The sequence below is a fragment of the Acanthamoeba castellanii genome (assembly GCF_000313135.1).
Source record: "Acanthamoeba castellanii str. Neff unplaced genomic scaffold scf7180000084679, whole genome shotgun sequence".
NCBI classification, from domain to species: domain Eukaryota; phylum Discosea; order Longamoebia; family Acanthamoebidae; genus Acanthamoeba; species Acanthamoeba castellanii.
Window position 1 is genome coordinate 143,491 of NW_004457297.1, and position 27,864 is coordinate 171,354.

The 27,864-nt window shown below is 57.8% G+C and overlaps 11 protein-coding genes and 2 pseudogenes across 11 annotated transcripts in view; 3 read left to right on the top strand and 10 right to left on the bottom strand.

Annotated features, from left to right (window-relative positions):
• Nucleotides 1-25: 25 nt before the first annotated feature.
• ACA1_373700 (SacI domain containing protein) lies at nt 26-6,297 on the top strand (the record flags this gene model as incomplete). The annotated part of the gene is made up of 22 exons (XM_004334271.1): nt 26-212; nt 315-383; nt 450-577; nt 692-898; nt 979-1,093; nt 1,176-1,366; nt 1,469-1,617; nt 1,704-1,802; nt 1,877-1,976; nt 2,083-2,266; nt 2,362-2,550; nt 2,648-2,791; nt 2,880-3,044; nt 3,144-3,332; nt 3,470-3,726; nt 3,797-3,924; nt 4,009-4,303; nt 4,368-4,479; nt 4,586-4,959; nt 5,051-5,167; nt 5,356-5,442; nt 5,512-6,297. 22 exons carry the CDS (start codon nt 26-28, stop codon nt 6,295-6,297), a joined length of 4,272 nt encoding a protein of 1,423 aa, XP_004334319.1.
• Nucleotides 6,298-6,390: 93 nt separating this feature from the next.
• ACA1_373710 (uncharacterized protein) lies at nt 6,391-6,570 on the bottom strand (the record flags this gene model as incomplete). Its single annotated transcript, XM_004334272.1, has 1 exon — nt 6,391-6,570. The coding sequence occupies one exon, from the start codon at nt 6,568-6,570 to the stop codon at nt 6,391-6,393; it is 180 nt and encodes a 59-aa protein (XP_004334320.1).
• Nucleotides 6,571-6,951: 381 nt separating this feature from the next.
• Nucleotides 6,952-8,060, top strand: ACA1_373720 (exonuclease; the record flags this gene model as incomplete). Its single annotated transcript, XM_004334273.1, has 4 exons — nt 6,952-7,203; nt 7,274-7,424; nt 7,508-7,778; nt 7,901-8,060. 4 exons carry the CDS (start codon nt 6,952-6,954, stop codon nt 8,058-8,060), a joined length of 834 nt encoding a protein of 277 aa, XP_004334321.1.
• Nucleotides 8,061-8,220: 160 nt separating this feature from the next.
• On the bottom strand, nt 8,221-9,067 carry ACA1_373730 (GTPase NRas precursor, putative; the record flags this gene model as incomplete). The annotated part of the gene is made up of 3 exons (XM_004334274.1): nt 8,221-8,651; nt 8,776-8,874; nt 8,971-9,067. The coding sequence occupies 3 exons, from the start codon at nt 9,065-9,067 to the stop codon at nt 8,221-8,223; spliced, it is 627 nt and encodes a 208-aa protein (XP_004334322.1).
• A 1,432-nt stretch (nt 9,068-10,499) lies between these two features.
• On the bottom strand, nt 10,500-14,187 carry ACA1_373740 (uncharacterized protein; the record flags this gene model as incomplete). Its single annotated transcript, XM_004334275.1, has 13 exons — nt 10,500-10,808; nt 10,883-11,104; nt 11,135-11,247; nt 11,314-11,464; nt 11,561-11,674; nt 11,725-11,747; nt 12,314-12,448; nt 12,627-12,667; nt 12,909-13,029; nt 13,147-13,232; nt 13,328-13,400; nt 13,606-13,887; nt 13,983-14,187. 13 exons carry the CDS (start codon nt 14,185-14,187, stop codon nt 10,500-10,502), a joined length of 1,875 nt encoding a protein of 624 aa, XP_004334323.1.
• Nucleotides 14,188-14,319: 132 nt separating this feature from the next.
• On the bottom strand, nt 14,320-16,186 carry ACA1_373750 (uncharacterized protein; the record flags this gene model as incomplete). Its single annotated transcript, XM_004334276.1, has 7 exons — nt 14,320-14,436; nt 14,507-14,609; nt 14,848-14,986; nt 15,080-15,218; nt 15,294-15,452; nt 15,557-15,729; nt 15,844-16,186. 7 exons carry the CDS (start codon nt 16,184-16,186, stop codon nt 14,320-14,322), a joined length of 1,173 nt encoding a protein of 390 aa, XP_004334324.1.
• Nucleotides 16,187-16,317: 131 nt separating this feature from the next.
• ACA1_373760 (bifunctional GlmU protein) lies at nt 16,318-17,723 on the bottom strand (the record flags this gene model as incomplete). Its single annotated transcript, XM_004334277.1, has 6 exons — nt 16,318-16,488; nt 16,573-16,750; nt 16,825-16,859; nt 16,926-17,143; nt 17,233-17,346; nt 17,396-17,723. 6 exons carry the CDS (start codon nt 17,721-17,723, stop codon nt 16,318-16,320), a joined length of 1,044 nt encoding a protein of 347 aa, XP_004334325.1.
• A 141-nt stretch (nt 17,724-17,864) lies between these two features.
• Nucleotides 17,865-21,003, top strand: ACA1_373770 (annotated as a pseudogene).
• An 807-nt stretch (nt 21,004-21,810) lies between these two features.
• Nucleotides 21,811-22,187, bottom strand: ACA1_373780 (uncharacterized protein; the record flags this gene model as incomplete). The annotated part of the gene is made up of 2 exons (XM_004334278.1): nt 21,811-21,964; nt 22,129-22,187. 2 exons carry the CDS (start codon nt 22,185-22,187, stop codon nt 21,811-21,813), a joined length of 213 nt encoding a protein of 70 aa, XP_004334326.1.
• A 142-nt stretch (nt 22,188-22,329) lies between these two features.
• Nucleotides 22,330-22,671, bottom strand: ACA1_373790 (uncharacterized protein; the record flags this gene model as incomplete). The annotated part of the gene is made up of 1 exon (XM_004334279.1): nt 22,330-22,671. One exon carries the CDS (start codon nt 22,669-22,671, stop codon nt 22,330-22,332), a length of 342 nt encoding a protein of 113 aa, XP_004334327.1.
• A 1,379-nt stretch (nt 22,672-24,050) lies between these two features.
• On the bottom strand, nt 24,051-24,398 carry ACA1_373800 (uncharacterized protein; the record flags this gene model as incomplete). The annotated part of the gene is made up of 1 exon (XM_004334280.1): nt 24,051-24,398. One exon carries the CDS (start codon nt 24,396-24,398, stop codon nt 24,051-24,053), a length of 348 nt encoding a protein of 115 aa, XP_004334328.1.
• A 111-nt stretch (nt 24,399-24,509) lies between these two features.
• Nucleotides 24,510-25,020, bottom strand: ACA1_373810 (annotated as a pseudogene).
• Nucleotides 25,021-25,445: 425 nt separating this feature from the next.
• The window catches only part of ACA1_373820 (chromodomain helicase DNA binding protein family), a gene marked incomplete at both ends in the record, with an annotated part of 3,169 nt that continues 750 nt past the window's right edge, over nt 25,446-27,864 (bottom strand). The window contains 9 exons of the mRNA XM_004334281.1: nt 25,446-25,910; nt 26,153-26,269; nt 26,380-26,467; nt 26,612-26,742; nt 26,848-26,985; nt 27,121-27,203; nt 27,272-27,400; nt 27,482-27,591; nt 27,672-27,784. Of these exons, the coding sequence (XP_004334329.1) occupies nt 25,446-25,910; nt 26,153-26,269; nt 26,380-26,467; nt 26,612-26,742; nt 26,848-26,985; nt 27,121-27,203; nt 27,272-27,400; nt 27,482-27,591; nt 27,672-27,784 (1,374 nt within the window). The remainder of the gene's footprint in view (nt 25,911-26,152; nt 26,270-26,379; nt 26,468-26,611; nt 26,743-26,847; nt 26,986-27,120; nt 27,204-27,271; nt 27,401-27,481; nt 27,592-27,671; nt 27,785-27,864) is intronic.

A 27,864-nucleotide genomic window follows, 5' to 3' on the forward strand; every position in this document is an offset into this window, starting at 1 on the left:
GCGACACGGAGCTCCGCCAGAAATGATGGACAACTCCTCGGCCAAGCAGAATTCGAGGCCGCATGAGCGCCTTTTGCTCCATCAGAATGAAAGCTGCGTAATTCTGGAATGCGTGGCGAAGGAGTCCTCCCTCATGCTCTCCAATCCTGTGGGTGGCGCCAAGATGGTCCCTGGCCTTGTAATCGACCGAATCAAAGGCAATCCGGCTACAAGTAAGAATTACCCTCCTTACTTTTAGACATTACAGCTGCTAATCATCCCAATACTTCCATCTTTATTATTTTTAAAATTATAAATAAACTTGATCCACTCAGGCACCAATTTTGATCCGCTGTTGTCTCGCGAGATTTTCGGTGTGCTCGGTGTTGTGCAGCTGATCACTGGTACCCTCCCTTCCGCTTTGCCTATACCTCGTTGTTTTGTTTTGGGCCACTTACACTCACTTGCAGGCCAGTACCTGGTGGCCATTGCTGAGCGCCAGGAGGTGGGGTACATCAACAACGCCGCCATTTACAAGATGGCCAAGGCGCTAGTGGTGGCCATCCCCCGGCAATGCGAGTACTGGAGCGAGGAAGAGGTTCGAACAAGTGGTTCCCACCAATTCACAACACGCCCTCTTTCCAGATCGTTGCGTTCTCACTGATTGTAACACAACCATGTCATTGCATTGCCACGTCATCGGTTCGCGCAGAGGCGACAAGAGCGCGAGTATCTGAAGAACCTCAACAACTTCCTGGACCAGTCCGAATTTTACTTCTCCCTGGACTACGACATCACGCGACGCGTGCAGCACATCGTCAGCATGACCGCGGCGGAGAGGGCGCAGCCGCTGTGGCAGCGAGTCGACGATCGATTCTTCTGGAACAAACACATCTCGCGCAGCTTCATCGAGGCGAAGGTAACGCTCCCGACCTCCGCCTCAACTCACGCTCATTTGGCTTGGCATTCATGTCTTATTGTTTCTATCTATATCTATAGCTGGACGAGTGGATATTGCCGGTCATGGATGGGTTCATCCATGTCGAGGTGTGCGAAGTCGGCGGGCTCATTTTTGACTACATTCTCATGTCTCGGCGATCGTGCTTCCGCACAGGTATTCACACCCTAGAGATCTCTAGCATTCAACCTGCGCACGCAGACAACGGCCCCCTTACGCTGATCGACTGCATCAACAGGTGCCCGATATCAGACGCGAGGCGCCGACCCGCAAGGCAGGGTCGCCAATTTTGTTGAGACCGAGCAGATCGTTGTCTACGGCAAGATTCAGTCGGCGTTCGTGCAGACCCGCGGCTCCATCCCTGTGATTTGGCATCAAAAGGGCAAGGGTCTCAAGCCCAAGCCCTCTGTACAGCACTCCCTGTTCGCGGTAAGCCAAAGCTAGCCCAACACCCGCTCGCTTCTGCACTGTCGGGGCGTATTGTTGTGGTTTAACGTTCTCACACTTTTTCCGCGCGCGTGTGCTTTCCAGCGTACCGCCTTCCAGGCGCACTTCGAAGAGCAGATGCGATGCTACGGCAAGCAGCTGCTGATCAACCTTATCGACCAGCGAGGCAACGAACGCGATGTGGGCGAAGCCTACGAGACCCAGGTTCGGCTGCTCAACCACCCGGACATCAGGTACTACTTCCACCAAACGTCCGCGTTGAATGTCACTCGGTCGATTACACGTATGTTGAGCTCTCTTCAAACGTTTCATCACGCAGCTACATCCCGTTCGACTTCCATGAGGTGTGCAAGAACATGAAGTACGAGAACCTGCAGCTGTTGACCAACGAGTCGCAGCCCTACATGGATCGATTCAGGTACGATCTTTGTTTGTCTCCCGAGACCAACGCGTTGGTATTGACGATGTCGATTCTTTGACAAACATAACCAGATATGCCCTTGTTGACGCCGAGGGCAAGTTGGTCACCTCCCAGGACGGCGTGGTCCGCACCAACTGCATTGATTGTCTGGACAGAACCAATGTCGTACAGGTGCGTCTCACGCTTCACACACACACCACACACACACACACACACCAACACGCACACGTCACCATTTTAGCATAGACGCGTAACTCATGTTAATCTATTTATCCAGAGCACGCTGGCCCGGCTGATGCTGCAGGTGCAGCTGGAAAAGCTGGGTATCCTGTCCTTCGTGCGCATCCAGGAAGTGCCCACGCTCGATTCGCTGCTCAAGAACGTGTGGGCCGATAATGCCGACATTATGAGCAAGCAGTACACCGGCACGGGCGCACTCAAGACTGATTACACAAGGACAGGTACCACACCATATGCTCCAATCCTTGCCTATGGCGATTTGCGCTTCCCTCAAGTGCTCATTTTTTTCCCACGTTTCGCTGATGAATCCACGCAGGCCGTCGCAGCGTGCGCGGCACGATCACGGACGGCGTCAACTCGACGAAGCGATTCATGAACAAGAACTTCAAGGACGAGGAGAAGCAGGTCTCCTCCGATCTCTTCCTCGGGCGATTCCAGATCGAGAGGCGCCGCTATGATGAGCTCTTCCAATTCGACGGCGCCAGCAACAGCTACTATATTGCCAGTTACGACTCTTCATCTCACCACTCCAACTTGGTTTTTTGTTGCTTCATCTTCGCCTTTGGTGCGCTGATCGTGGTTTCTCTCATTCGCGTTTGCAGCCAAGGGGGCACGTCTCTACACCGACGGTGTGTTCAAGTTCCCGGTCTACCTGGTCTACTCGCCGGTGATCGATCCCACCGAAACGAACACCCGCAAGAAGCTGCGCCTGGCGGCTGTTCTGGAAGTCAGCCCAGCCGGCCAAGGTATACCGCCTTTGCGCACTAGAGCACTGGGCAGCAGCTGTCGCACTTAGAGTGCCTCACCGAGTTGCTTACCTGTCTCGCGTGGCAGGCGGCGGCACGCTGATGTCCTACGTGCTGACCATGTTCAGCAAGAAAGAGTACTCGTTGACGTCGCTCAAACAGATCATCCGCGACTTCAGCTACAACCGCGCGCTCAAGCTGCTCTTCGACACCTCGGCCCGCACCTACGACTACATTTTCAGCTCTGTCGAAGGTATGTCTGTCCGGCCAACTCCCGCTTACCTGCGTAGTGTCGTGCTTTCGTCGCGAGAGAGCTTACGCGACAGTTCTTGGCACTCTCCCTGGTGAACAGCACGAGAGCAGTTTATCCAGGTGGTGACCGGCATCCAGCGGTCCATGGGCATAGAGCCGACCGTGTACCTCCCGCAGCCGGTCATCGTGGACGTCTCCGAGGGCGAATCACCCAAGCTGGCCCTGCCCTCGCAGCCCGATCACCACCTCCAAGAAAACATCTCCGTCTTCACTGCCTCCTGGAACATGGGTATATATATTCTATATTATGTAACTTTTTAGTTCTTCACCTTGTTATACACCTTTACACTAGTTATCTCATTTCATTTGTTTGTTGCGAGTTTTGATGATAATGTTATCTAATGTGCCCTGTATGTCTTATGACAGAGAGCGCGGTTCCTCCATTCGATTTCTCTGGGTGGCTGGAGAAGGGCCACGACGTCTACGTCATCGGTGTACAGAACTGTCTGTACGCCGTGTTGGGCGACATGGCCTTCTCGTGCAAGGCCCACTGGGCCTACGTCCTGCAGGCCCATCTGGGCGATGAGTACCTGCTCCTGGCCCACCAGAACACTGGCGCCGATGGCACGGCGCTGGTTCTTCTGGCCAAGAAGACTCACGCATCCAAGATCACCAATCTGCGAGTACGCTTATTCACAGCCGGCGTGTGTGTCGTGTGTGTCGTGTGTGTCAAATATTGATCCCCATTCGCAGACCACGTATGCTGAGGAGGTTCGGACGAGAGAGATGATGTACGAGAAGAAGACTGCGTTTGCCGTGAAGGAACGCCTGACTCCCTTCATGAGCAAACTCACCGGCAGCTGGAAGAAGGACAGGGACAGGTAACCTACTCTCCACAATCAACACAGTGATTGCTTGCAATGAAAGCTTCGCACTTCTGACTTTTATCATTTCATCGCCACCAGTTCAAGGATGCAAGAAAGAGACCGACCGGTGAGCTTGAGCATGGACAAGGAGCCGCAGGGACTGCCGCCGTCTGTCACCGGCATCAGCGAGGAGCCCAAGGTCGACCCCAAATATTTTGGTGAAGGTATGATGGCCCTCACATGTCCTTGGCTCAAGCTCGAGCTTGGGTCGCTTATCGAGTGTCGATGTGACATCAACGCAGTTATTTCCTTCTACTTCAACGGAACTGCACTCTGCTTCGTCAACACGAAGAGGCGCGACTGCCCGTTCAAGCTGGCCGGAAAGGGCGATGAGGTTCGTAGTATAGACATGTGTTCCCCCCCCCACACCTGACCGCGTGATCTCTCCGTGCCAATAGGACCTCGCAACGGACTTCCTGGCGTACCACCACGTCATATGGATGGGCGACATCAGCCCCGTGGCTGTGGACTCTACCAAATGGATCGACCTCTTTGTCGACGAGGCCCACGGTAAGTTGTGTGTGTCGTGTGTGTCGTGTGTGTGTCGTGCGTCGTGTGTCGTGCGTCGTGTGTCATGTGTGTTGCCCGATGCATGACTGATCGCGTGCTGTCTCAGGTTCGGTACTTTGGCGCTCGCTGCCCGAGTGCTTCGTGTCGCACGTGCAGGCCCATGTGGCCACGGCTGCCATCGCGCAGGCCGAGGAGGGCAAAAGCAAGAGTGTCGACCGGGACGACGCGTTCAGCTCGTACCGGGAGGGCGGGCTGCCCTCGGGCAAGCAAGCGCATGCGCCCATCGGCGTCAATTTCCAGATTCCGACGCTCGTCTTCCCGCCCGTGGCGGCCAAGCGCAACGTGTCCATCATCCTCACCGACCTGAAGGGCGAGCGGTTGGTGGGCTCCACGGACTTCATGCGGGTCGGACGGCTCGAGCCCTACATTCTCTTCGACGCGCCCTTCATCGAGATCGGTCGCCGAACAAGCGTGCAGAGCGTAAGCTCCCAAGTTCTTAATCGTGTGTCGTGTGTGTGTCGTGTGTCGTGTGTGTCGTGTTCTGCCGACTGATTTCAATGTCATGGAACAGTCCGAATTCCCGGAGTGGCGAGAGATCATCAAGCTGCGTCCCATCTTCACCGATATTGGCTTCCTCCGTCAGCAGCACCTGCGTATGCTGGTCATGGACAAAGACACCTACACGATGGTACGCTATACCCGATTTCTCAGCTGAACGTTGTGGTTGTTGCACATCACGCCAGCGCTGGAAGTGGAGAAGGAGGACAGCCTCAAGAAATAGGCCGTTTTCTGATACACACTTCCTAGATTTCATTTCTTTTCGTTTCTTTGTTTTATTTGTTGTGTTGCTGTCGTTTTAACCTCGCCGAGGAATAGGACGGCGTGGTTGGCCTCGCTGTGATCTCCTTGAAGCGTGCCTGTGGCGACCAGCCGATGGAGTTCTCCACTGTAATTACCATGCAGGTAAGACACACCACACACACACACATCCTACTCAGTTGCCGTACCCGATGCTGATGCAATCTGACGCAGGACAAGCCCATGGGCCACCTGACGGGGAAGATTCACATCGTGCTCTCGTCGGTCATGTCGCCCAAAGCCGACCGCACCCGCTCGCTCGCTCGCCAGGGCTCCCACGCGACGTCGTCGAGTTCGATGTCCCTCGCCGCGCCCTCGCCGCTGTCGTCGCCCGTCACCCCGCCCCTGCCTGCGCGACCCCACGCGTCGGCCTCGCCGCGCCAGCCGCCCGCCTTCCCGACCAAGCCGCTCCCGCCCCACCCCGGGAGCTACGGCGGCGACAACAGCAGCCCGCTGTCCTCCCCACACAGCTCTGGCGCCCCGCCGCTCCCGCCCAAGACCGACGACCACGGCTACCCGACGTCGCCGCTGCCGCAGCCGCCCGTGGCCTCCTCGTTCTTGTCGTCGGCGCTCGACACCACGTCGCACATCACCACGTCGCTGTCGTCGACCTTCACGTCGGCCATCGACTCCACCAAGCAGGGCATTCCCTCGCTCATGGGCTGGTTCGGCGGTGGCGCCGGCGCAGCGCACACCTCACCGATGGACCACCATAACCAGGAGGTTCAGTTCGACCCGCGAGGAGCCAGGTCCGATCGACCGCAGTCGCCCGTCGGCCCGCAACACCACCACTCGGCACCTTCAATGGCCTCGTCGACGGCTTCGGGTTCGTCGTCATCAGCTTTCGAGCCGTCGCTGATTCACTTTGGAGACGACTCGGCGTCAGCGACGGCGTCGTCCCACCAGCAGCAAGCACAGACAAAGAGGAGGACCGAGACCGTCGACGATCTCCTCTCGTAGAGCAGATGATCACACAACACCGCATCATACACCACTTCTAATTTTGTTCAACCTCTGCCGCTCTTCGCGATACACACTGGTTCATGAAGGCGATCACGAAGACCACCAGTCGAGGGCGGACCCCTGGTAGTTGGCCACGCGCGTGAATCCCTTCTGTCGCAGGAAGTTGCAGGCCATCTCGCTCCGCATGCCGCTCTTGCAGTAGCACACGACCTCTTCCGTGGGCTGCGGCTTGGGGAAGTCGTAGGTGTCCTCCCATTGATCTTCGCTCATCTCAAGCGCCCCAGGCAGCTCTTGCACTGCCATCTAAATTAGACGTCTGATTTTCATGGTGGACCGAAGGTGAAGGTCGTACGCGGAATGAGGCGAGCGCGAGGATGAATTGCTGGAAGAGACTCGAGTTCGTAGGCCTGTCGAACGTCGAGGAGATGGAACCCGTCAGGATTTGTTGCCAACTTGAGCTGCAATTCCTCCTTGGAGATGATCCCAGGCACAGAAGAGGACCATCTTCGATGCGTCCCACACTGCTGATGCGCCAAAGGCACCACTCCGCCCCTGCTGCTTTGCCGCACGCTTGCTGAGCCGATCCTTCTCATCTCGATTCTAAAAAAGTTTACCAGGAATTAATCGGCACAATAAACAAGGAAGCAGAGGATGGAAGGGCAGCGGAGGGTGTACAAGTGCCGCAAGTGCGGCCAACCGAAGAAGGGCCACGTGTGCACCTACGACGAAAGCACGTCTTCAGTGGCGGAGGCGGAGCCACCATCGACAAAGGCGAAAGCACATAAATCAAATCTGCTGCAGGAAAATCCACAAGAGGAGGACAAGGACTTGCCCCTCTACTTTGTCGTGCTGGACCTGGAGGCCACTTGCGACGAAGACTGGAACCGCAACTTCTACCCCCAGGTACGTAGCGCCACCTCGCTTGCCTGTACCACCGACGTCTGCACCCTGACCACATCATCGCCACGCGCAGGAGATCATCGAGTTCTCGGCAGTGCTGTGGAGCACGGCCACGCACGAAGTGGAGGACACGTTCCAGGTGTACGTCAAGCCCTTGGTGCACCCCGTGCTCACGCCCTTCTGCCACCACCTCACCGGCATCCACCAAGAGTGGGTCGACAACGGTACGTGCACGGTCTGGATACCACATCACCTGCGCCACAGTGTACACACGCGTCTCCTCTGACATCAAGGACCATACATGTAGGCGCCTCGCTGCAGGAGTGTCTGCAGATGTTCCACGAGTGGCTCGAGCGACACGACCTGCTGCTGGCGCCACGCCCCACCAGCACGATGCCGGCCTCCACTTCAATAACGACTACTTCCTCGGCCTTCTGGCTGGCGACGTGGAGCGACTGGGACCTGGGCACCATGCTCGAAGCCCAGTGCATCCGCACGTGCCTGGACAAGGAGCCCTACTTCAACCAATGGGTCGACCTGAAGCAGCTCTACATGCGCTACTACTCCAAGAAGTTCAGGTCCGTTCTCTTTCTCCCTCTACACTGTGCCGTGTGTGCCGTGTGTGCCGTGTGTGCCGTGTGTGCCGTGTGTGCCGTGTGTGCCGTGTGTGCCGTGCGGCTGAGGCAAAACAACGCCGCAGAGTGAAGCTGTCGGAGGCGGTGGCCAGCCTGGGGCTCGGCTGGGAGGGGGCGGAGCACTGTGCGCTGGACGACTGTCGCAACACGAGCCGACTACTGGGCAAGATCATCGAACATGGCCACCCCGTCTACCTCACCTCTGCCCTCCCACACGCGCCCTGACTCAGCACCAACCCGGCTTGAGGCTTGTCATTCACGTGTAGGTATGTATGTACAAGGTCTTGTCTATTTCACAAAAGAACATGGTGACTGACGACAACTGTTCACAACACAATCAATAGAAAAAGGGAGTGAGGTGAGGTGGAGCAGACCATCACCATCATCAGAAGAGATGGCACTGCTTTTTGATGATGATGCTGCTGCCTCGGCCTTTCTTTTTCTTCTTGCCGGCGGCGCCGTCGGCGTCGGCTTCGGCGTCGGCCTGGGCCTTACTTCGCTTGCGGATGGCGCGCGTGAGCTCGAGGAAGGTCTCCTCCACGTTGATCATCTCCTTGGCGCTCGCCTCGAAGAACAGACAATCGAGGCTGGTGGCGAGCTGCTGGCCCTCCTCGGTGGAGACCTCGCGCTGGCCCTCGCGCTCGAGGTCCACCTTGTTGCCCACGATGGCCATCGGCGGCGCCTCGGCCTTGTCCACGTCGATCGTCTTCAGCACCAGGTCGTGCAGCACCTTGACGTAGTGAAACGCGTCCTTCTTGTCAATGCTGTACATGAGGACGAACCCTTCGCCCTGCCGGATCCACTGTGCTCGCATGGCTGCGGTTTGAGCGTGAGTGGAGTGTGGTGGAAAAAAACGAAAACGAAAACGAAAACGAAAGAGAAAGAGAAAGAGAAGAGAGCGAAGACGGCAAGGGATCGAGTTGAGGAAGCGAGAGCGTACCGCTGAACTCCTCTTGGCCGGCTGTATCGAGGATGTCAAGTACGGCCACTTCGCCATCAATCATGATTTGTCTCCTATAACTGTTCTCAATCGTCGGATCTGAAGATTGCCACACGATGTGAGATGAAAGATTGGGGGGGGGGCGATGCAGGGAGTTATGGTAAAGAGCTCTATCCTATTCTGATTTTGACGCACCGTAATACTCGACAAAGTGATTGGAGCACAGACGGATGGTGACCGCAGTCTTGCCCACCCCTCCCGTGCCCAGAACAGTAATCTTGTACAGGGACATGTCTCTGTTCCTCCTCCGAGTTCTTCTCTGTCGCTTGCTTTGGTGTTCTTGTTGTGAGCCTGCGATCGCTCCTTCCGCACCGCCATTGGCGCAAACTAACAAAAGCGCCACATAACAATCATTCCTCGCCACAGTTGTTTATAATTTTCGCTGATCCTGGCGAGAAGTTTCGCTTGTTCAACTCTCGGCACCAATATGCGCCACACATGTAGCGCGGCATGTTACCACTCCCACTACTTTGCTCCCCCGTTGCCGGTTCAGTGACCCGGCGCCACAATGTAACCCAATGATCCTGCGCTCCAGGAAAAACTAGGTACCTCGGCGTACCCCGCCACGAACCGTTCTGTCTTTGTTCTTCTTCTCGCAACTCACTCCAACAAGCAAGGGCGAAAGATGGAAGCCGCGCTGCACCTGTCCGCCCTGCTGCCCTTCCTGCAGGGCAGACACGTCATCGACCACTCCCATCACGACCGCGACCACGACGACGACGAGGCGTTCCTCTCCTCGGACCCGGCCTCTTCTTGGCCCCGGACCTCCCCGCTCAAGCGCCAGAGAGACGCCGAACCGGACCACCACCACGTCGGCCGACAGGCGCAATGGAAAAGAGCGAAGAGGGAAAACGAACACGACATCGTCATCATCGACAACGACAACAAACAGGAGTTGCCCAGCTGCACCGAACCCGCTTCTTCTTATTCTTCGCCGCAGCGAAGGCGCGGGAGTGCCACGGAGGAGATCATCTGTGCGGAAGAACGCGAAGAGCGACAGTCGCATAATTTGTTGCAGGAGGCGCGAAATAGGTCAAACCTTGATCGCCCTTATCAACCCCATCTTTACCATCGGCCTCACCTTCCCCGACACAGCGGTGACGCAGTGCACCCGCCCCCTTGTCCCCTCCACTCGCACATACTCGCCCATCCGCCACCACCGGCACCAACCCCGGCCGGCCATTACCGCCGCACACCACAGTCGCCGCACGCGGTTAACCGCCGAAGCGGAGCGGCCCCGACACGCCGGCGTCCGTCATCGTTGGTCTATATGCCCCGCGAGTTCTTCCCGCCACCCCCACCATCGCCCCCATCACCGACACACCATGCCTTCCCGAGCCACCATCACCATCTCTACCACGACCGGCACCATCATCACAACTCTCATCATTTTCCGCCTGATTATCAACATCAACATCAACATCACGTCGGAGCGCCGTACTACTACAACTACCACCACTACAACCCACACAGCCAGCTGCCCTCGTCGCCAGAGGCTCTGGTCGAGCGGTCGCCGGCCTCTTCGCCCCCACCTCCACCCCAGCCGCATCATCTCTCCCCCAGATCCTGTTCACATACCAACTTGTAAAGAAGAAACACACTGTGTGCATTCCAAGCATTCCACGTACACGCACGCGCACACGCACGCGCGCGGGACTAGTCACCTAGGTGGCTGGTGGTGGGGCCGTGGCGCCGTCGAGTGGTCGGCTGGCCGCGGAGGGGAGAAGGGCCGCGAGCTGCATGTTGGCCGGGCTCCAGGCAAAGTCGGCGGCGGTGCCCTGGCGTATGGTGTTCCACAGAAAGGGCGCGAAGAAGTGGTGCGCGTTCTCCTCCTCCTCGTAGGTGAACTGCAGCGGGTACTCGCGCGACTGCCACGTCAGCGACCCGCGCTGGATGACCTCCAGGATGGCCTCCGTGGTATACTCCGTGATCTCGGCCTGCGTCAGGAGGAACTCAAAGTGGTGCAACACCGCCTGCGCCGCACACGCGTAAGTATTGTGTGTGTGTGTGTGCGTGCGTGCGTGCGTGCGTGCGTGCGTGTTGGTACCTGAATGTTGTGCAGCAAGTGTGAGAAGCGGGGGTGCTGCGCGTAGGGAGGGAAGAGGGCCTTGTCGTGGAGCAGCGCGTAGGAGAGCTGCGGGTTCGCTCGGAGCGCGTTGGTCAGGCACGAGTTGAGGATCTCCAGCACCACCTCCAGGCACGACTCCGCATTCGCCAGCGCCAGCTTTGCACGTGCGGTGTCGAGGTCAGGTCGGCACCGCTTCAAAGCCTTCAGGCTGAATGGGGGAAGACTTCGCACCTTGACCTCATTGTCAGCCACCGGCAGCATGAGAAACGATGATGAACGCGTCAACGCCGCCGGCCTTTGTTGTGTGGCAGTCGAGGAGTCCTCATCTTGAATTGCGAGACAACCTTTAGATCGCACGCACGCACGCACACGCACGCACGCACACGCACGCACGCACACAAAGCTCATACCTTTGTTGATGCGGCGTAGGAGGGAGCTGTGCCGTCGCGAGTACATCTCGAAAAGCTTGATGAGGCGGTGAGCCGCGTACGGGTGCAGGTTGTCCAGGTACATGGACATGTTGCCCAACGCCGCCAGACAGTGAACCGGCAAGTACGAGTCCTGTGGTGCGTGTGCGTGTGCGTGCGTGTGCGGTGGTGCGTGCGCGATCAGCCGCGGCGAGCAGTGAATGATATGAGTCCTCCGGGGAGTGCGTACGCGAAGCTTGGAAAGGGTGACGTGCACGGTTCGCACGAGGACCACCACGAGGAGGCTGCCCAGCGAGATGTCGCGCATGTAGCGCTCCTTGTACCACGTCACCTCCCCCAACATCTGCAAGCGCCCACGCGCGCTGCTCCTGCGTCTGGTCCTCCAGCCCGTACAGGGCCTCCATGAGGGGCAGTAGCTGCGCCGCACACACACGCACACACGCACACACGCACACATTACAGCGTAACGGTCAGCTCAAGCGGGTCAGCTGCGGGTGCGGTGTTTATAAACGAGTCATAGTGGGGCCGTACGAGAGCGTCGACGTCGGATCGAGCGAGAAGATAGGAGAGAAACTGTTTGTTCGTATGTATCAGCATGTACAATAACATTATAGAAGAATCATCCTGTTCGTATGTTGCGTGTGCGTGTGCGTGTGCGTGTGCGTGTGCGTGTGCGTGTGCGTGTGCGTGTGCGTGTGCGTGTGCGTGTGCGTGTGCGTGTCGATTTAGTAAACTGAGAATGAGAGGACAGAAGAGGGGGAAATGGAGGGCTCGTACGCTGAGGTCGAGAGGAAGAGCGTCAAAAAGTTGGCTGTATGACAGACAAAAATGGTCGTCCTCCGAACACTCATCAGACGACGCGCGGTCGCGCGGCTCCTCGCCTTCTCCCTCCGCACCGCTTTCATCTGACCCGCCAGAAGCGGTGAGCTGCCAGAGAGCAAGCGGCGGGCGGCGGGCGGGAATGAATGGGGAGCGAACGTACAGTAGAGGTCGCGGAATGTGGCGAGCTGGTTTCGGAAGGGGTTGGTGTGGAGGGTGGGGAAGGAGGACGGAGTGGTGTGGATCGCGAGCCCCAGCAGCACGAACAGCGACAGTTGGCTCAGTGATCGCGTGGCCGCTGGTGTGGTGTCGTACGTGTGTCGTGTGTGCGTGTTGTGTGTTCAGAGTGTGCATGTGTGTGTCGTGTGGTGTGTGTCGTGTGTCGTGTTCAGAGTGTGCATGTGTGCGTGTGGTGTGTGCAAGTGTGTGTTCATTCGTCGCACCCAGCTGCCGTAGATTGGGCCAAAGGTACGTACCTTGGCCGGCGGTTGTTGTGCTGATGGAGTCACTCGATTGGCTGCTAAATAAAGAGGGCCAGCCCCACCGTGACAACAGGCCAGCTGCACGCAAGTACGCGAACGAGTCCCGTGCAATTGAGCGCTTGAATAATAATAAAATAATAACAATTTGAATAACAATAATAATAAGAATAAGAAGAATAATAAAATAAGAATAATAATAGGGATGTGGTGCGTGGAGTACATGAGGCTGATGTGGTGGCGAGGGTGGAGAGTCGTGGAGAGAGAAGGGCGGCAGACGCGGGAGCGGCCGGTGCCGGCTGGGGCGCGCTGATGTAGTTCAGGAGCATGGCACGCGCGAATCTGTTGGCCCGTCGATACCGTAGACAGGCGTCGAGGAACGGATGGTCCTCCTCCGTTGCTGCTGTAGAGCAGGGGAACAAGTGTTCAGCAACAACATGTGTTCTTTCTATTCGACAGCATTGACATCGGGCCATGAAGGGAATGCATGTGTGTGTGTGCGCGCGCGCGCGCGCACCTGTGGTGAAGGACCGATACAGTCTCGTGGACATCAGCACCAAAAGCAGCTCTAGCGACTCCTTGTAGGTATCAAAGATGTCGGGTCTATGTAGATAGCAAAGAAGTAGAAAACGCAAGAGGAGGTCATGAGGTGTTGATCAATGTCATGTTGAAGGAATGGGGGGGGGAGTGAGTCGCACCCCACTGGCTGCTGTGAGCAGTAGTCCATCAAGGCATGCACCAATAGAGCCGCTGTCTCCGCTTGGGCTGTGCCTGCAGTCCCTCAATTCGTGAATAAACTGTTGCTTTTCGCGCTGCGCGCATTGCACACGACACGACACGACACGACACGACACGACACGACACGACACGACACGACACGACACGACACGACACGACACGACACGACACGACACACACAATACAGCACGACACGCAACACGACCAACGATGAGAGGGGACAGCACGATGCACGTACCACGCTCAGCATCACTCTGAAGCTGTTCAAGCAATTGCCGGGCGTCGGTGGTTTCGATGAGGTGCTTGATGAACACCCGCACGAGGTAGAGAGCGTTGAGGAGCGTCGTCGGGTCTTCCTCCACCGGTGGCGGCGGGCCATCCGCAGCAGCCGCCGCCGTGGTCTCCGAGGTACCGCCACCGCCACCCGGTCCGGGCTCCTGTTGAAGCTGAAGCTTGCCCAGGAGTCGCACCGCATACCGGACCAACCGATGAAGGTTCTTCGTCTTGGCGTTGTTCTCTGCTGTGGGTACGAAAACAATACATTATTTTAGATTTAAAATTAAGTATGATTAAAACCCAATCTTCCATCAAGGGGGGAGAAGGGCAGTGAAGTACTCATGCGGAGGCACAGCGCGTGGGTGGCCTGTTCGACGTCGCTCTGGCGCAAGTGTGGTTTGGGGGGCAGCTGATGAATCGTGCGAAAAAGCCGCTGCCACGCCTCTTCGCCGGCTTTGCCATCGCCGGCAAACTCGACATCGCTTGTGAGCAGCTCGAGCTCTTGCTCCAGGGCGGCAACCGCCGTCGAAGCACTCGCACCCATCAACTCTTGTGCGCCACGCAATGCAAATGAGAAAAAAGGAAATAGGCTCGGAAAACAACTGAGAAAATGGCAGAATTCCCCGTTAGCAGCTACACGGGCCGCAACATGGTCGCCGGTGCAGGAGCCGGCTTGCTAGTCCTCGCCATAGGGGTTGGTCTTGAGGAAGTCGGCGTAGATCTCGGGCGCCTCGACACTGAGCTTCCCGCCAACTTTGGGGAGATGTACGGTTTCCAGCGCAGAAGGATTGTCCTGTCACACACACAAACACTGTCTCATGTTAACTACAAGGATGAGCCCAGATGCCCAATGGAGCACGGACCTTGTGCTGCTCGAGGGCTTCCACGTAGGCCTGCACGCTTCCAATAAAGCTGGGCGAGATCAGGTGCGAGGTCTGGCACTCATTATCGATCTGCACGATCATCCTGCCAATTCACCAACCACATCAATCACACATATCACACATTAAGGGCGAGACAGCACAACAACCAGTCAGACACACCGGGGCCTGGGCCACCACCCATACCCCGATGAAAGGTCCAATGCGTTGTAGCAGAAATCATAGTCGATGGGACAGATCGGGATCCATCTCATTCTGGTATTGAGAGCGTGAGACGTGATATTACACTGCAGCAATCAAAGGAGTACTGGTGTGTCGCGTACCTGCGGAACAAGTGTGGGAAGAACTCACTGTAGTGGAACTCCTCGTCGATTTCGGCAAGGCTTGCGCAGTTGATGAATCGGATCATGCCCGGGGCCTCACGCGGTACCCCATTGCTCCACTTGAAGAACGCCTCCAGTTCTAGAGCGTGACATGTCCACGTCAGCAGACCAAAGATTCTGGTCCGTCTATTAAAACAATACAACAGGAAACAAAGGGAAGAGGTGCGGTGACCTGGAGGGAACCAGAGGCAAAACTTCTTTTTGACGGCGCTCAGCTCTTCGTCGGTAGCGGGCGTGAGCTTGGCCTTCAGGTCGGGCAGGCACGCCTCGATCCGCTCCAACAGACGCTCCATCTTAACTCTCGTGTCCACCTGCAGGGCCATTCGCCGAACGTTGTGCGTGTGGTGAGCATCAGACCACCTTCCGATCCCACAGCGACCGCGCACCTTTTCGATGGCCTTAACCACCTCATCAGGCAGCTCTGCGTTGTTGTGGTAGTCGACTTCTTCATCGACGATGATCTGGGCACACAGAGCAACGAGAGCGGCCGGCTGCACGCGGAGGCACGCCGAGTGCTGGAACAGTGACGCCAGTGCCGGATCGCCCTGGATGCCAACCCTCACCGATCGCGGTGTTGCACTACATTCATCAACATATTGTACCATGAGAGAGAGAGAGAGAGAAGTGTAGTGAATCCATCAACGCTCACCCGTGCGCTCAACGCGAGGTTCGTTCTTGCGAGCACGCACCAATCGGGTTCCAGGCCTTGGGCTTTCTGGGCGACCCGGGAACCGACCAACAGCAGAGCCTGCGCCGAGTTGAGCGCAGCCTCCCTGTGCCCGCTCTCATCGCCCGGCGCAGCCTCCTTCCCCGCCCGCAGCACTGCCCTCCAATCAGCACCACAGGAAAATAAAAATATTAAACAATATAGGAAAAATAAAATATAAACATGGATAAATATGTGTCGAAATAAAACTAGCAATATCCTTTAGGTACCCGAGAGAATGGTATCGACAAGGGCTTGGGGGTGCCCGGTGGGTCCGGGTTCGCGCCCCTCCTTCTCGGGCTCGACGTGGTGCTGGAGGAAGAGGTCGCGCCACCTCTGCTCGGCGACCACCCCGTCCAAGTGGCCGGTCGTGTGATGCCGCTTCTTGTCGTTGTGCTGCGTCTCGTCAGCGCTGGAGGGGGCGGCGGGAGGAGGGAGGAGAGCCACGCGCAGGAGCTCGTCCAAGAGACTCCACACGAGGGTCATGCCCTCCCGGTCCAGCACAGACACACCGCGAACGCTCTTCGGAAACGCTGCCACCAGCACCTCGCGCAACTCCCCCGAGAGCTGCATCTTTGCTGTTGGTGGTGGTGGTGATAAGAAGAGCTCAACTAAGATTCATTGGCCGGCTTCCGTCTTGTCGACCATTTTTTCAGGCCACGGGGCTGGGCGAAAACACCCCATTGCAGCTCGTGCTATTGAGCCTAGAGCTTGTTGATGACGAAGGCGGCCCGCTCGATGACGCCGGCCTCGAAGGGCTTGTTCTTGAGGACTTCGTTGGGGCCATAGAAACCCTTGCGGATGCTGGTCAGGGCGTACACCACGGTGCGTGGGCCAAGGAACGTCGCAGGGTCGCTCACGCTGTTACACCCGACCTTGAATCGACACACCACCGCCACACACACAATCGACGTCAGCCGTGATAGCTTACAGCACCGTCGCATCGAATGTCAGCGCACCTGAGAGTAGTCGCCCATGATGATGCCAAGCTTGGCGGTGCCGGCGTTGACCTTCTTGTGCTGCTGTCGAGAAGGAAGAGAATCACTGGACTCGTGGGTGGTGGTCACAGGCACGAGGAGTGTGAGGGGTGTGAACTGGGCTTCCTCCTTCATGCCCTCGTAGATGCCCAAGTTGGCGCTGATCACATACAGATAGGAGTTAAACAAAACACCAATAGGCTTTAGGTCCGATGGGATGGAACACTGCCGCACCTCGTCGCGCCATTGCCAAAGTGGCTGCGGAAGCCCTGTGCAGAGGCCCCTAAGGTGAGTACAAGTGATGTGGTAAGTGGATGCAGAATGCCGATAGGTACGCAGATCGAGTCTCCGACGTAGGACTGGTGCGGGAAGGAGGCCTCGTCCATGAGTACGCTCGACTTGATCTCCCCGCCCACCACCACGCGATCGCCGAAGATGCAGTTGCCCCGAATCCGCGCGCCCGTTCGCACAACGCAGTTCTTGCCCATGATCGTCGGTCCGCACACCGACGCAAACGGGTCCACCACCGTGTCCTCTCCGATGTATACATCACCTGATTGGTGTATGTCATGCAACGAGCAACGCCACCGTCAGCAAGACATCAACACATCATCAGCATCAAACAACGAGGAGGTCGCTTACCTTGGCTGAGGTCGATGTGGCAGCCAAGCAGCCGCGCACCGGCTCCCACGTAGAGCCGACCACCAGGCCGACCGCATATGCTGCTGGGCTTCACCGTCACCGCCGTCGAGGCGACTGAGCCATCGCCACCAGCAGCAGCAGGGGCGGTCAAGACCACCAGAACGGCGTGACCGTTCCATCGTCACCACGGCGGCCGCTGGTGTTGTATCCAGGCATCGACGCAGGTGCTCGCCATCGACGTGCCATCGCTTGCCATCGATGGCACGGCCGCTCGCAACGATGCGGGCCACGGTGGTGTGGTTGTGCTGCGGGGAGGAGGCGAGGGTGGTGAACCAGTGGGTGAGGTAGGCCGGCAGACGCTGCAGGGCCTCGTGCACTGGACGGCTGTGGTCGAACAGGCCCGCATGAGCAAAGGGGTGGGACGCAAAGTCGAAGTAGAACCCCACCCTCAACCGAACTTCCACGCCTTCGTCGGTCCTCTGTCGTGCCATCTTTTGTTTGTTGTTTTTTTTTGTTATTTTTGTATATTGGAAATTTCACAGCAGAGAAAAATGCAGGAATATTCGAGCAGGAAAATAAACATAAAAGCCTTGCTTGCCTTGACTCGGTTGATTGAAACCGCCCGAGGGAGCATGAAGACGCTGTTGCCGCCACCGCCTCGGTTGCAGGCGCCGCCCCTCGCTACGTCTTCTCGACCACAGATTGTACGCACCGTCTCTTTCCCTCCTCCGCCCCCGCTCATCTCCGCTCCGCCGGCATCTTCATCGTCTGCACCTCCCTCCACCGCCTCTGCCGCCAGTAGTCGGCGCATAGTTTTTCCTCCTGCCCCGCCCCACATCAACCCCGCCTCATCTCCTGCCGCGACTGCTACCGCCTCATCTTCGCGGGCCGTGGCTCGGCCGCCTCTCCCCGTGGCGAGCACGAGTACTACTAGTCCCCTCCCAGCAGGCCCTTCTTGCCCTCCTCCGCGAACTGCGTGGCCACCGCCACCACCGCGCCTCTCGCCTGCCGGAGTGCCGCCGGCAACCACCGCCACCACCAGCGCCGCGAGGAATGGAGGAGCCAGCCCGACATCAACAACCACTACAACGACCAGCACGACCACCTTAACGCCAACACCACCTGGCGGAGGAGGAGGACAGCCACGACCAGCGTGGCCACCTGCGCCACCGCGACTCACCACCGCTGGCACGGCCTCAGGGACGCGCGCACCTGCGCCAAGTCCAAGTAGACCATCCACCACCTCGACGACGGCGACGACGGCCAGAGCGTCACGCGCCGCTAGCCAGGCGGCCGCATCGCGTAATAGTGCGTCGACGAAGACGACGGCTCCAACTCCAACACCAACACCAACGCGCCTGACAGCGTGGCCGCCAGCGCCGCCGCGCCTGACCTCTGCGAGTGCGGCATCACCGCCGGCGGCGGCAACAGGGACCACAACCATGTCAGCGTCAAGGGCGAGCAGCAGCGAGGTGGCGGTGGTGGTGGAGCAGCGGGCACAACGAGCGGCACCGTGGCCGCCAGCGCCGCCGCGCTTGTCCCAGGCACCGGCGCCTTCGTCGCCAGCGGTCGATAGAGAGAAGAGCCCGCCGGCCTGGCCACCGGCACCGCCCCGCCTTCGGGCCGAAAGCGACGCCCAGCGGGCAGCCACCACCACCCCGCCGGTGCCTGAGCGGGGAGGAGTGGCCTGGCCACCAGCGCCACCGCGCCTGTCGACAGCGGAGAGGACCGACGACACCCTAAAGCCGGCACCGGGGGACGTGAACGGCGAGCCGGCTCAGCAGACCAAGAGGTCCACAGCGTGGCCTCCGCCGCCGCCGCGCATCCAAGGGAGCGAGGCGTTGGCACCACCCGCGGCGGCGGCGCGCAGCACAACCGAGAGAGTGACGGGTGTGCGTAGATTGCATTGGAGCCCACCGGCACCACCGCGCCTTCCCACTTCGCCCACACCACCTTCCGCCGCTCCAGCGCCTCCTCCGCAGCAGCGAGGCCGCGTTTCCTCGCCGTATGTCGGCCTTTTGCTTCCACGACCGCCACCGCTTCCGACCAGCACTGCGCCAGCGTCCGACAGCAGCACGGCAGCCACGGCCACTCCGGCGGCTGTCAAGCCATCATCGACATGGCCGCCGCCTCCGCCTCGAATCCAAGTCGACGTCATGTCTCAGCCTCGAGCGGTGGACGCCGCGGTGAAGAAGGCGTGGCCGCCGCGGCCAACCCTGCTTCACAATATCGACGCGACCACCGGCACCGCCGCCACTGAGCCTTCACCGACCTCGGCTGAGGTGCAGGTCTCGGCCTCAGCCGAAAAGCCGACGTGGCCGCCTCGACCTCCGCGCCTGCCAGCCGCGGGGTCACCAGTCGCTCCACCCGCCTCATCGGTCGCCGGATCGCCGGCTCCGCCGCCTGGCCAGCTGCAACACGATGCCATGGAGATCGGCGACGATCACGACCACGACCACGACCAGCTGTCCGGGCTGCCGGCCTACGAGCGCAAACGACTACGCAACAAGAGCAAGCGGGAGGCCAAGCGCAAACGCGAGGCCGAGCGCAAGGAGCGCGAGCGGCACGCCCGGTCCGAGGCCAAGCGACAGAAGAGCCAGCAGGAGCGTGCCCAGAGAAAGCGCGAGCGAATGCAGGCCGAGGCCGAGACGCGGCAGCAGATCGAGGCCGAAGCCGAGCGTCAGCGCATCGAAGAGGCCGAGCGCCTGCGCGCCGATGAGGAGCGCGCGCGGCCGCTTCTAAGACTCGTACACGCCCTCGACTCCGGCGACGACATCAGCGGCGGACTCCTGCCAACCCCCACGGCGACGGCGCCCAAGCGCAAGCTGGACCAAATGGCCGGTGGCGACGGCGGCAACGGCGGAGAAGGCGAAGAACAGCGTAAGCGGCGGCGGCGGCGTTCGGGGTCAAATGCCGGGGGCGGCAGGCGCGAGCAGCAGCGGCGCGAGAGGGAGGAGAAGAGGCAGCGCGACGCGCGCAGACGCGCCGAGAAGCCCAAGGCGGTGTGCAAGTTCTTCCTCAACGGCACCTGCAAGCGGGACGAGTGCGTGTTTTCGCACGACGCCGTGCCCATCAAGAAAACCGAACTCTGTCGCTTCTTCAGGACCGGTACGTTCGTGCGTGCGTGTGCGGTGCGTGCGTGCGTGTGCGGTTGTGCGTGTGCGATGATGATTAATTTTCCTGTGTCGCGTTGTGTCAGGTATGTGCTTGAAGGGCGACGACTGTCTGTTCTCGCACGACCTGAAGGCGGTGCCGTGCAAGTTCTTCTACCTGTACGCCAAGTGCCAGCACACCGACGCCGAGTGCCGATTCTCGCACAGCGTCGGCCGCGAGGAGGCCCTCGCCCACTTTGAGCGGGAGACGGCCGAGAAGGAGGAGGAGGAGCGCAAGCGGCGGGAGAAGGAGGAGGCCGAGGCCCTGGGCATCGTCCTGCCCACCACCACTACGGCCGGCGGCAGCGACGAGCCGAGCTCCGCGGAGGCCATCCTCCCCTTCGGCATCTCGTTCGTGCGCACCGACGACCCAGCCCACGCGGCAGTCGAGGCTGCAGTCGTCGGAGCTGAAGATAAGGATGAGGAGGATGATGAAGGCGATGACTACGAGGGAACGGACTCGAGAGACGAAGAAGATGACGATGACGAAGACGAAGACGAAGAGGAAGTGCTCCTCCCCTTTGGGCTCTCGGCGTCATCGTTCGCGCGACCGACCCACGACAGCGCAGCGAGCGGAGTCGATGAACTCGACGGCTCCTTCCCTGCCTACGCCCCGTGAGCGAGTGCAACGCCGAGTGGGCCAAAATGGGAAGATCCGGCCTTCTGCAGCGCTCTTCCTGTTGGTCCTGGATTGGCCATCCATAAAATCCGCGGACCACTAGGAAACTTTACACCATAACAGTCTGCGCCAGCTTTACTCCGCGTAGGCAAAGAGGAAGATCATGCAAGCAGTAAGGTCTTGGCGTGGAACGGTGGTGGCCATGTTGGTGATGGTGATGGTGCTGGCGTTCCTCTTGACAGCGGCGAGTGCCAACATCGCGGATGGGTGGTACAAAGTCGGCCCTGCGCGGGTGCAGCATCGTGGGCAAGTGGCGTTCGTTCGATACCAGCGAGCATAACATGACCATGACCTTTGTGGCCGATGGGACCTACCTGTCCAACGTCGAGAGCAAGTCCTTCCCGTGTCATGGCCGAAACCGGTGTATGGAGCCAGTGGCCGATCCCATTGTCATTGTTCCGCCGATGGAGACATGCAGTACACGGCCGAATCAATCATGTGCGGCGGCCAGATAAAGGAGAAGATGGAACACGTAAGTAAGATAAGCTCGAATCCCGAGTGGATGGTCTTTTGCTTGCGCTTGCGTGCCTTTGGGCGATGAGTGCCCGATGATGGAAAAAGCAACCCTCAGCTGGATCTAGTTGTACTTAGGTGTGAAAAAGTCGCATACAAAGAGGAAGTTGAAGTTTTCGGCGAAGCCTTGGATGGTGCAGGTGCCCGAGGCGCCACGGAAGGCACCAGCCCCACCTACGACGGCCATGGGCTGAGCTCCGTTCTCCAAGTCAATGAACACGGCCCCGAGTAGCATCACTTGATCAGCCCCGTCGTTGAAGAGTGGACAGTGTTGCACAAGTTGTAAAGAGGGCCGGTGTTGTTGACGGCCGGTGTCCAGGTGCACAGGCCAACGTCGAAGCCAACCACGCGGGACTCGGCCTCGTCCCACAACAGGTTGGCCCCCCGTCTGTGAAAACAAAATCAGGTCCAGGAAGGACAAGAGTTCGTCCACTCATACCGTTCTGGAGAGGCGCGGTGCCATAGAAGAGAGCGTTGGGAGTAAGCACGTCAGTAGTAGAGACCTCAAAAAACCGTGTATTGGTGATGAATCCAGTCCCTGTCCTGTGGCACCTCGCGGTGGCCAGGAGGCCTAGAATCACTAGAGCAAAGAGCACGATGTGAAGCTTCATCTGGGCTGTGGAGTGTCAAGTAAGAACTGGCTTAGCGGAGTTCTTGTTATAAGCTCCCTCCTTAGTATAGGTACGGATACATGGCCGTCAGCTTCTCGAGTCAACCACTCTCATGTATTGCGCTAAAGAATCACGCTCTTCCCTACAACTTGGCAGGTGCGGGCGCGGTGGCGCTAGCAACGTTGGTGGTGGGAGTCCCCCTGGTGCCCCAGCGACTGGAGTGCCAGGACTTGGCGCCCCTCTCGACCGCTTGCTTGGCCTCGTCGATGTGGGTGTGCACAAAGGCGACCGAGAGCGAGCAGTTGTGGCTGAACTTCCACAGGGGCTGGTCGAGGTCGCTCTCGGAGAAGGCGAAGCCGTAGTCGTCAGTCATGCGCGACTGCTGCAGCTCACGCCCGAAGTGGCTCGGTAGCTCGCGCAGGGTGGTCGCCTTGGCCAGAAGCACCCGCCGACGGTCGTTGGTCGCGTAGCCGTGGACAGTCATGAAGACATGTACGCCGTGCTCGCACGTCGCCTCCTCCTCTTGGGACTTCCCCACCCCGGACGACTTTCGCTCGGGGAAGATGGGAGAAGCTTACCGACCACCTCCATACTCAATCTAGTGCGAGCGATTGTGGGTTTGCTGTCGTCATTATTCCTGTTCTACGCAAACCGTAAACATGACTTGGTTGCGCCCTAAGTGAAATAAAACTTAGTAAAAAAATTTACCTTGCCCCCCCCAGCAAGTTCTGCTCCTTGACCACCAAACAACTTAGTATTTCGCCAGCTGATGGAAAGACGCATCCACAAAGGTCGGCAGCTGAAGAAGGTCAATTCTGGGCTGTGGCGGCGTGTGGGTGTTGGGAGCCCCTGATGTGGAAAGCAATTGCAAGCAAGATGGCCAGCCACCCAACTTGGACACAGAGAGAGATTGCACAGAGTCTGGCTGTATCAGCATCACTTGTGAACTGGGTGAAGCAGTGGCTTGCAAAGGGAGAGGAAGGACCACAGCAGCATGGGAAGGGGGAGAAGAGATGATTTCCAGCTGAGAATGTGCAGGTGATGGTACAGCTTCTCAAGGTCGAGGAGTGGGGCCACACCTACACCATTCAAGATGTTCAGCAAGTGTTCAAGGAGGACTTTGGCCAGACCTGGGCGACAAGTACCCTAAATTGACATCTTGGGAAGGAGTACTTGCGCCAGAAAGTGATTTTTGAGGACCCAAGGAAATGGATGATGGCAAACTGCCAACTCATTGAAGATTTCCTATGCTGGCGCATGGAGCAACCAGTGGTGAAGCACTATCAAGTGAAGGTCATCCCAGCATGTCATTTTTGATGCAATGTATTTAAAGATTAATCTGACATTTTATGGTCTAGGTCTTTGATGAGGCGCATGTGGATCATACCCACCTTGGGAATTTGATAATCTGGTCCCAGCAAGGTCAACGCCCCCTTCTAGAGCACTACCACCGCAACATCGTTGTTGAATCCTGGACAATCACTGTCCTCACCATCCTTGACTTGGCATTTCTGCTTGTGTACTTGCTCACCCCCCACTCAAGCAATGGTGAGAAATTTATTTCTTTTTTGGTTGATTGTATCCCTTTTATTTTCTCTGGCGACGTTGTTCTGGGCGACAACTGCTCCTTTCATCAGCGGGGCTGGCCAGTAGCCTCATCTCAGCTATGGGGGGTGAGTACAAGCTCCTCCCTAAGTACTGCCCTGAATTCAGTCCCACTGAGAAAGTTTCAGTTTTTTTAAAGGCACATCTTTGCAATTCATTCAATGTTCAGGACAATTTATTCCTTGCAATTGTGACCATCCTCAATAAAATCACCCTACTGACAATGACTGCATGGTATCAGTTGTGTGGGTGGTTACATTAGTCATCTTCATTGTCCTCATCCTCCCCATCTCCATAACAGTCAATTAGTGCATCAACTGCACCATCACTAAGCTCCTCCTCGCTAGATTCCTCCCTCTCCTCTTCTGCAATTGCATTGCCCTCTTCTTGCAGCTCACTCTGGCGCTTTTTGATGTACACCACCTCCTCCTCAGTTGAGAGATGCTGTGGCATGGCCTTCAGCTCGCTGGTGATTTTTTTGTTGATTGCTCCCTGGACCTTGATGTTGTGGCAGCACCGTGTGTGCTCCTGCGCTACTATGATCATTGCCATGGCCCTCGCCCTTGTTCCTTCCTCAAGACTGTACTTCTCCAGGTCGCTGGCCATGATTTTGGCAAGACAGGGCCACCACCATCCTTCGAATTCTGGCTGCTTGTGCAGGCGAAGGAGATCATCTTTCCTCTTCTTCCACTTGTTCTCCTCCTCTTTCTCCTCCACTCACTTGCGCTTCTTCTTGGCTGATGCTGCCGCCCACTGTTGCTTTTTTTCTTCAGGATGCAAGTTGAGATGAAGACAGGTAGCCTGGGCATTTCTGTTCTGGGGTGCAGTTGTGGCCACAGCCGAGGTACTGATGGCAGTTGCGCTTGCATCACTTCTGTGTTTGTGTGCTGGGGATGGTAATGGAGGGCGCAGGGGACAGTGGGCACTCCAGATGGGATGGTGTGGGCATGCCAGGGGGGGAATGAGGTGGTAGAGGTGGTGGAGAACGGGGGGCTGGTGATTGAGAAAGGGGGAGAGTTGGAGGTGTGGGAGTCTTAGATCTTGAGATGGCCAGCTCCAGGCGACGCCTATCACCAATCTTTGTGATGCCCATTTCGAGGAGATCGTTGGGTGTGATTGTCAGGATCGAGTCAAGGAAGGTGAAGCCATTGCTGATGAGCGTTGGAAGCAAATCATCAACCCTCCATCTTGTCGCCCATGATTGCAGTTCGTCTCGGTCGCTCTCCATGTGAAGTCAACTTGCAGACAAAAACAAAAAGTGCGCCACGTAGCGTTTTGCTATGTTACGACGCAGGTAATAAATCTGAGCTAACAGGAAAAAACGAAAGGCCAAAGACACGTCGTGTTTACAGTTTGCGTAGAACAGGAATATTTATTTTCGGTCTGCCCAAAATGGAGGACCGTAATAAATCTTCGTTTGGCCACAGGAAAGTTAATAAATCGCCCAGCAGTGTTGACCTCTTCTCTTATGAGGACCTCCGAGATTCTTGGCAGTGCGGCCCAGCACGGCTGGATCTAGTCCAAGCCTGAGCGATGACCTCTCTCCAACATGTGTCCCTCGTAGGTGCCTCTTGTGATCAATCTGTCACGTGAAGGTGAGCGGCGGAGCGAATGGCAAATGGTAAAAAGAAGAGTGCGGCCACACACACACACTCACCTGTAGACTTTGACCGCTTGAGTAGGGGCGAACCGCGCCTGGGCTTGAACGTAGCTCTGGTGAGAGCCCCAGTCGCTGTCGAAGATTATCACCGTATCGGCGGCCGGCAAGTTGATGCCCATGCCACTGACTGGTGTGTGGAGTAGCAGGACGTTGCGATCTTCTGATGAGCCCTTCTCACAGAAGCGGCCGACGGCGCCCTGACGGTCGTTCTCGCAGACTCCGCTGTCGATCCGCTCGTAGCCGAACTGGCGGAAGTTGAGGTAGTCCTCCAGAATGTCGAGCATGCGCACCATCTGTGAGAAGATCACCACCTTGTGGCCCTCCGCGATGAGCCTGGGCAGGAGCTGATCGACCAGCACCAGCTTGCCCGAGCTCTCGATGAGCTTCCGGCTGATCGAGTCGGGGTCGGTGAGCCCATCCAGTATCTGCGCCTCGGCCCCGTTGATGAGGTACGGATGCTGTTGGAGTTGGATTAAGGCGCAGCAAATGCGTCAGTCGCACAACAGAGCACCAACCGTTTGCAAAGGGTGAACCTACGTTGCAGCACCTCCTCAGCTGCATCATGGCATTCAACCCGTCAGGAACGTTACCGCCTGAGAAGAGCGACGTGTTCTATGTAATGCGTGGCGAGGTCAGCAGATCTGGTACTACTGGGATGTCAAGGTGTGCGCACACACAGATCAGAGTGGTATCGCAGTACCTGTTCGTAGATGGCCTTGTAGTACTTCTCTTGTATACCGGTAAGTTCCACCTCCAAGATGGTTTCTCCCTGGGTCGGATCGATGCTCTGCTCCACATCACGTTTCATTCGTCGGAGCTAGATGGACGGGACAGGGTGGCGTCAGTTCGGCGGTGGTGGCACGGCGCTTGTGAAACCCAATGCATGAAAATGTTAATGTTATGTTTCACACGGAGGGGTGTGTCTACCAGAAGAGGCCTGAGCAAGCCGTGCAGCGCTTGCATTTGCTCCATCTGTCCCAAGTCATCGAAGTCATTCCTGAAGTCCTCCAAAGATCTAGAGGAACGCGCAGTGGTAGATAAGACACACAGCACACACAGCGGGACGACACGACACGACACACGCAACCAGTCCAGCAGCATCAGCGTGAGATGGTAATCGTTCAAACAAGACATGGCGTGACCATGGAGGGAACGGTACTGGAACTTTTGGGGATCGAGCAAGTTGAGGAGTGACCACAACTCCTCGATGCTGTTTTGCAGCGGCGTGGCGGTCAACAGCAGCACGTCCGAGAAGCCGTAGCTCTGCAGCTCCATCACCAGCTTGCTGTTCTGCACTCGCGGAGGAGTGAGTAACGAAAGAGTAAGTCATGGGTGAAGACACGAGTCACTCCGAGTGCCACTGACTGGCTGGGTGGTGGAAGCGAAGAGGCGCACCTTGTTCTTGATCCGGTGTGCTTCGTCGATGACGGTGTAGCGCCAATCGATGGTTTTCAGGTGTGCACTGTCAGCTATCACCATTTCGTACGAGGTCACCAGCACGTTCCACTTGAACAGGTTGGAAATGGCACGGCCCTGCAGCCCCGAGTTGGCGATGATTGTGGACGTTGTGTCATGGCCAGTGGTCAGTCATCAAGCGACGGAGAGGCGCCCGACCGATCAGAGAAGCCAACGCTGCGCGGAGTGAACTAACTGTGGAGCGCTTCATACCTCGGCGTCCAGGTTGTTCCATTCGTAGCGGCGAATGACCTGGCGTGCTGCCGCTGGTCCCTGGTAGACGAGCACGTTCATATCTGCAACGTAGAGGGAAAGAGTTGAGGCCAGGGGTGAAAAAGTTGGCACGCCGCTTCTATAGGTATACCTGTCCAATTTTCGAACTCACGCTTCCACTGGCTAATGGTGGCTAAGGGCGCGATGACCAAGAAGGGTCCGCGGATCTTCTCCACGGTGAACAGATGCCACATGGCGGCGATGCTCTGCACAGCTTTGCCTGCAAAACGAATGTAAGCTCAAATCTCAAAATCGTGATGCACACTTCACAACGGAAGGAGGATCAGGTTGCGCCACGTACCCAGGCCCATTTCGTCAGCGAGCATGACGTTGCGGTGGTGATACCAATTGTACACGAGCCAGTTAAGGCCCTCCAGCTGGTAGTCCCGGAGTCTGTTGCCGTGTTTGAATCTGGTGGGTTGCAGGGGCTGACGTTAGCACCTGGCCCTTGCGAAGAGAGACATAGCATGGAGCAAAAAGGGTGTGCGCACTCGGGCGACTCAGTATACGGTCGCCATTCCTCGGCAGCGGGACGCTCCAGCGGACCATTCGATGCCGGCGGCAACTGGTTGATGCGCTTGAACTGCGCGACCTTCTCATCATCCTATCGCAACACACGCCACACGCCACACGCCACACGCCACACGCCACACGCCACACGCCACACGCCACACGCACACGCCA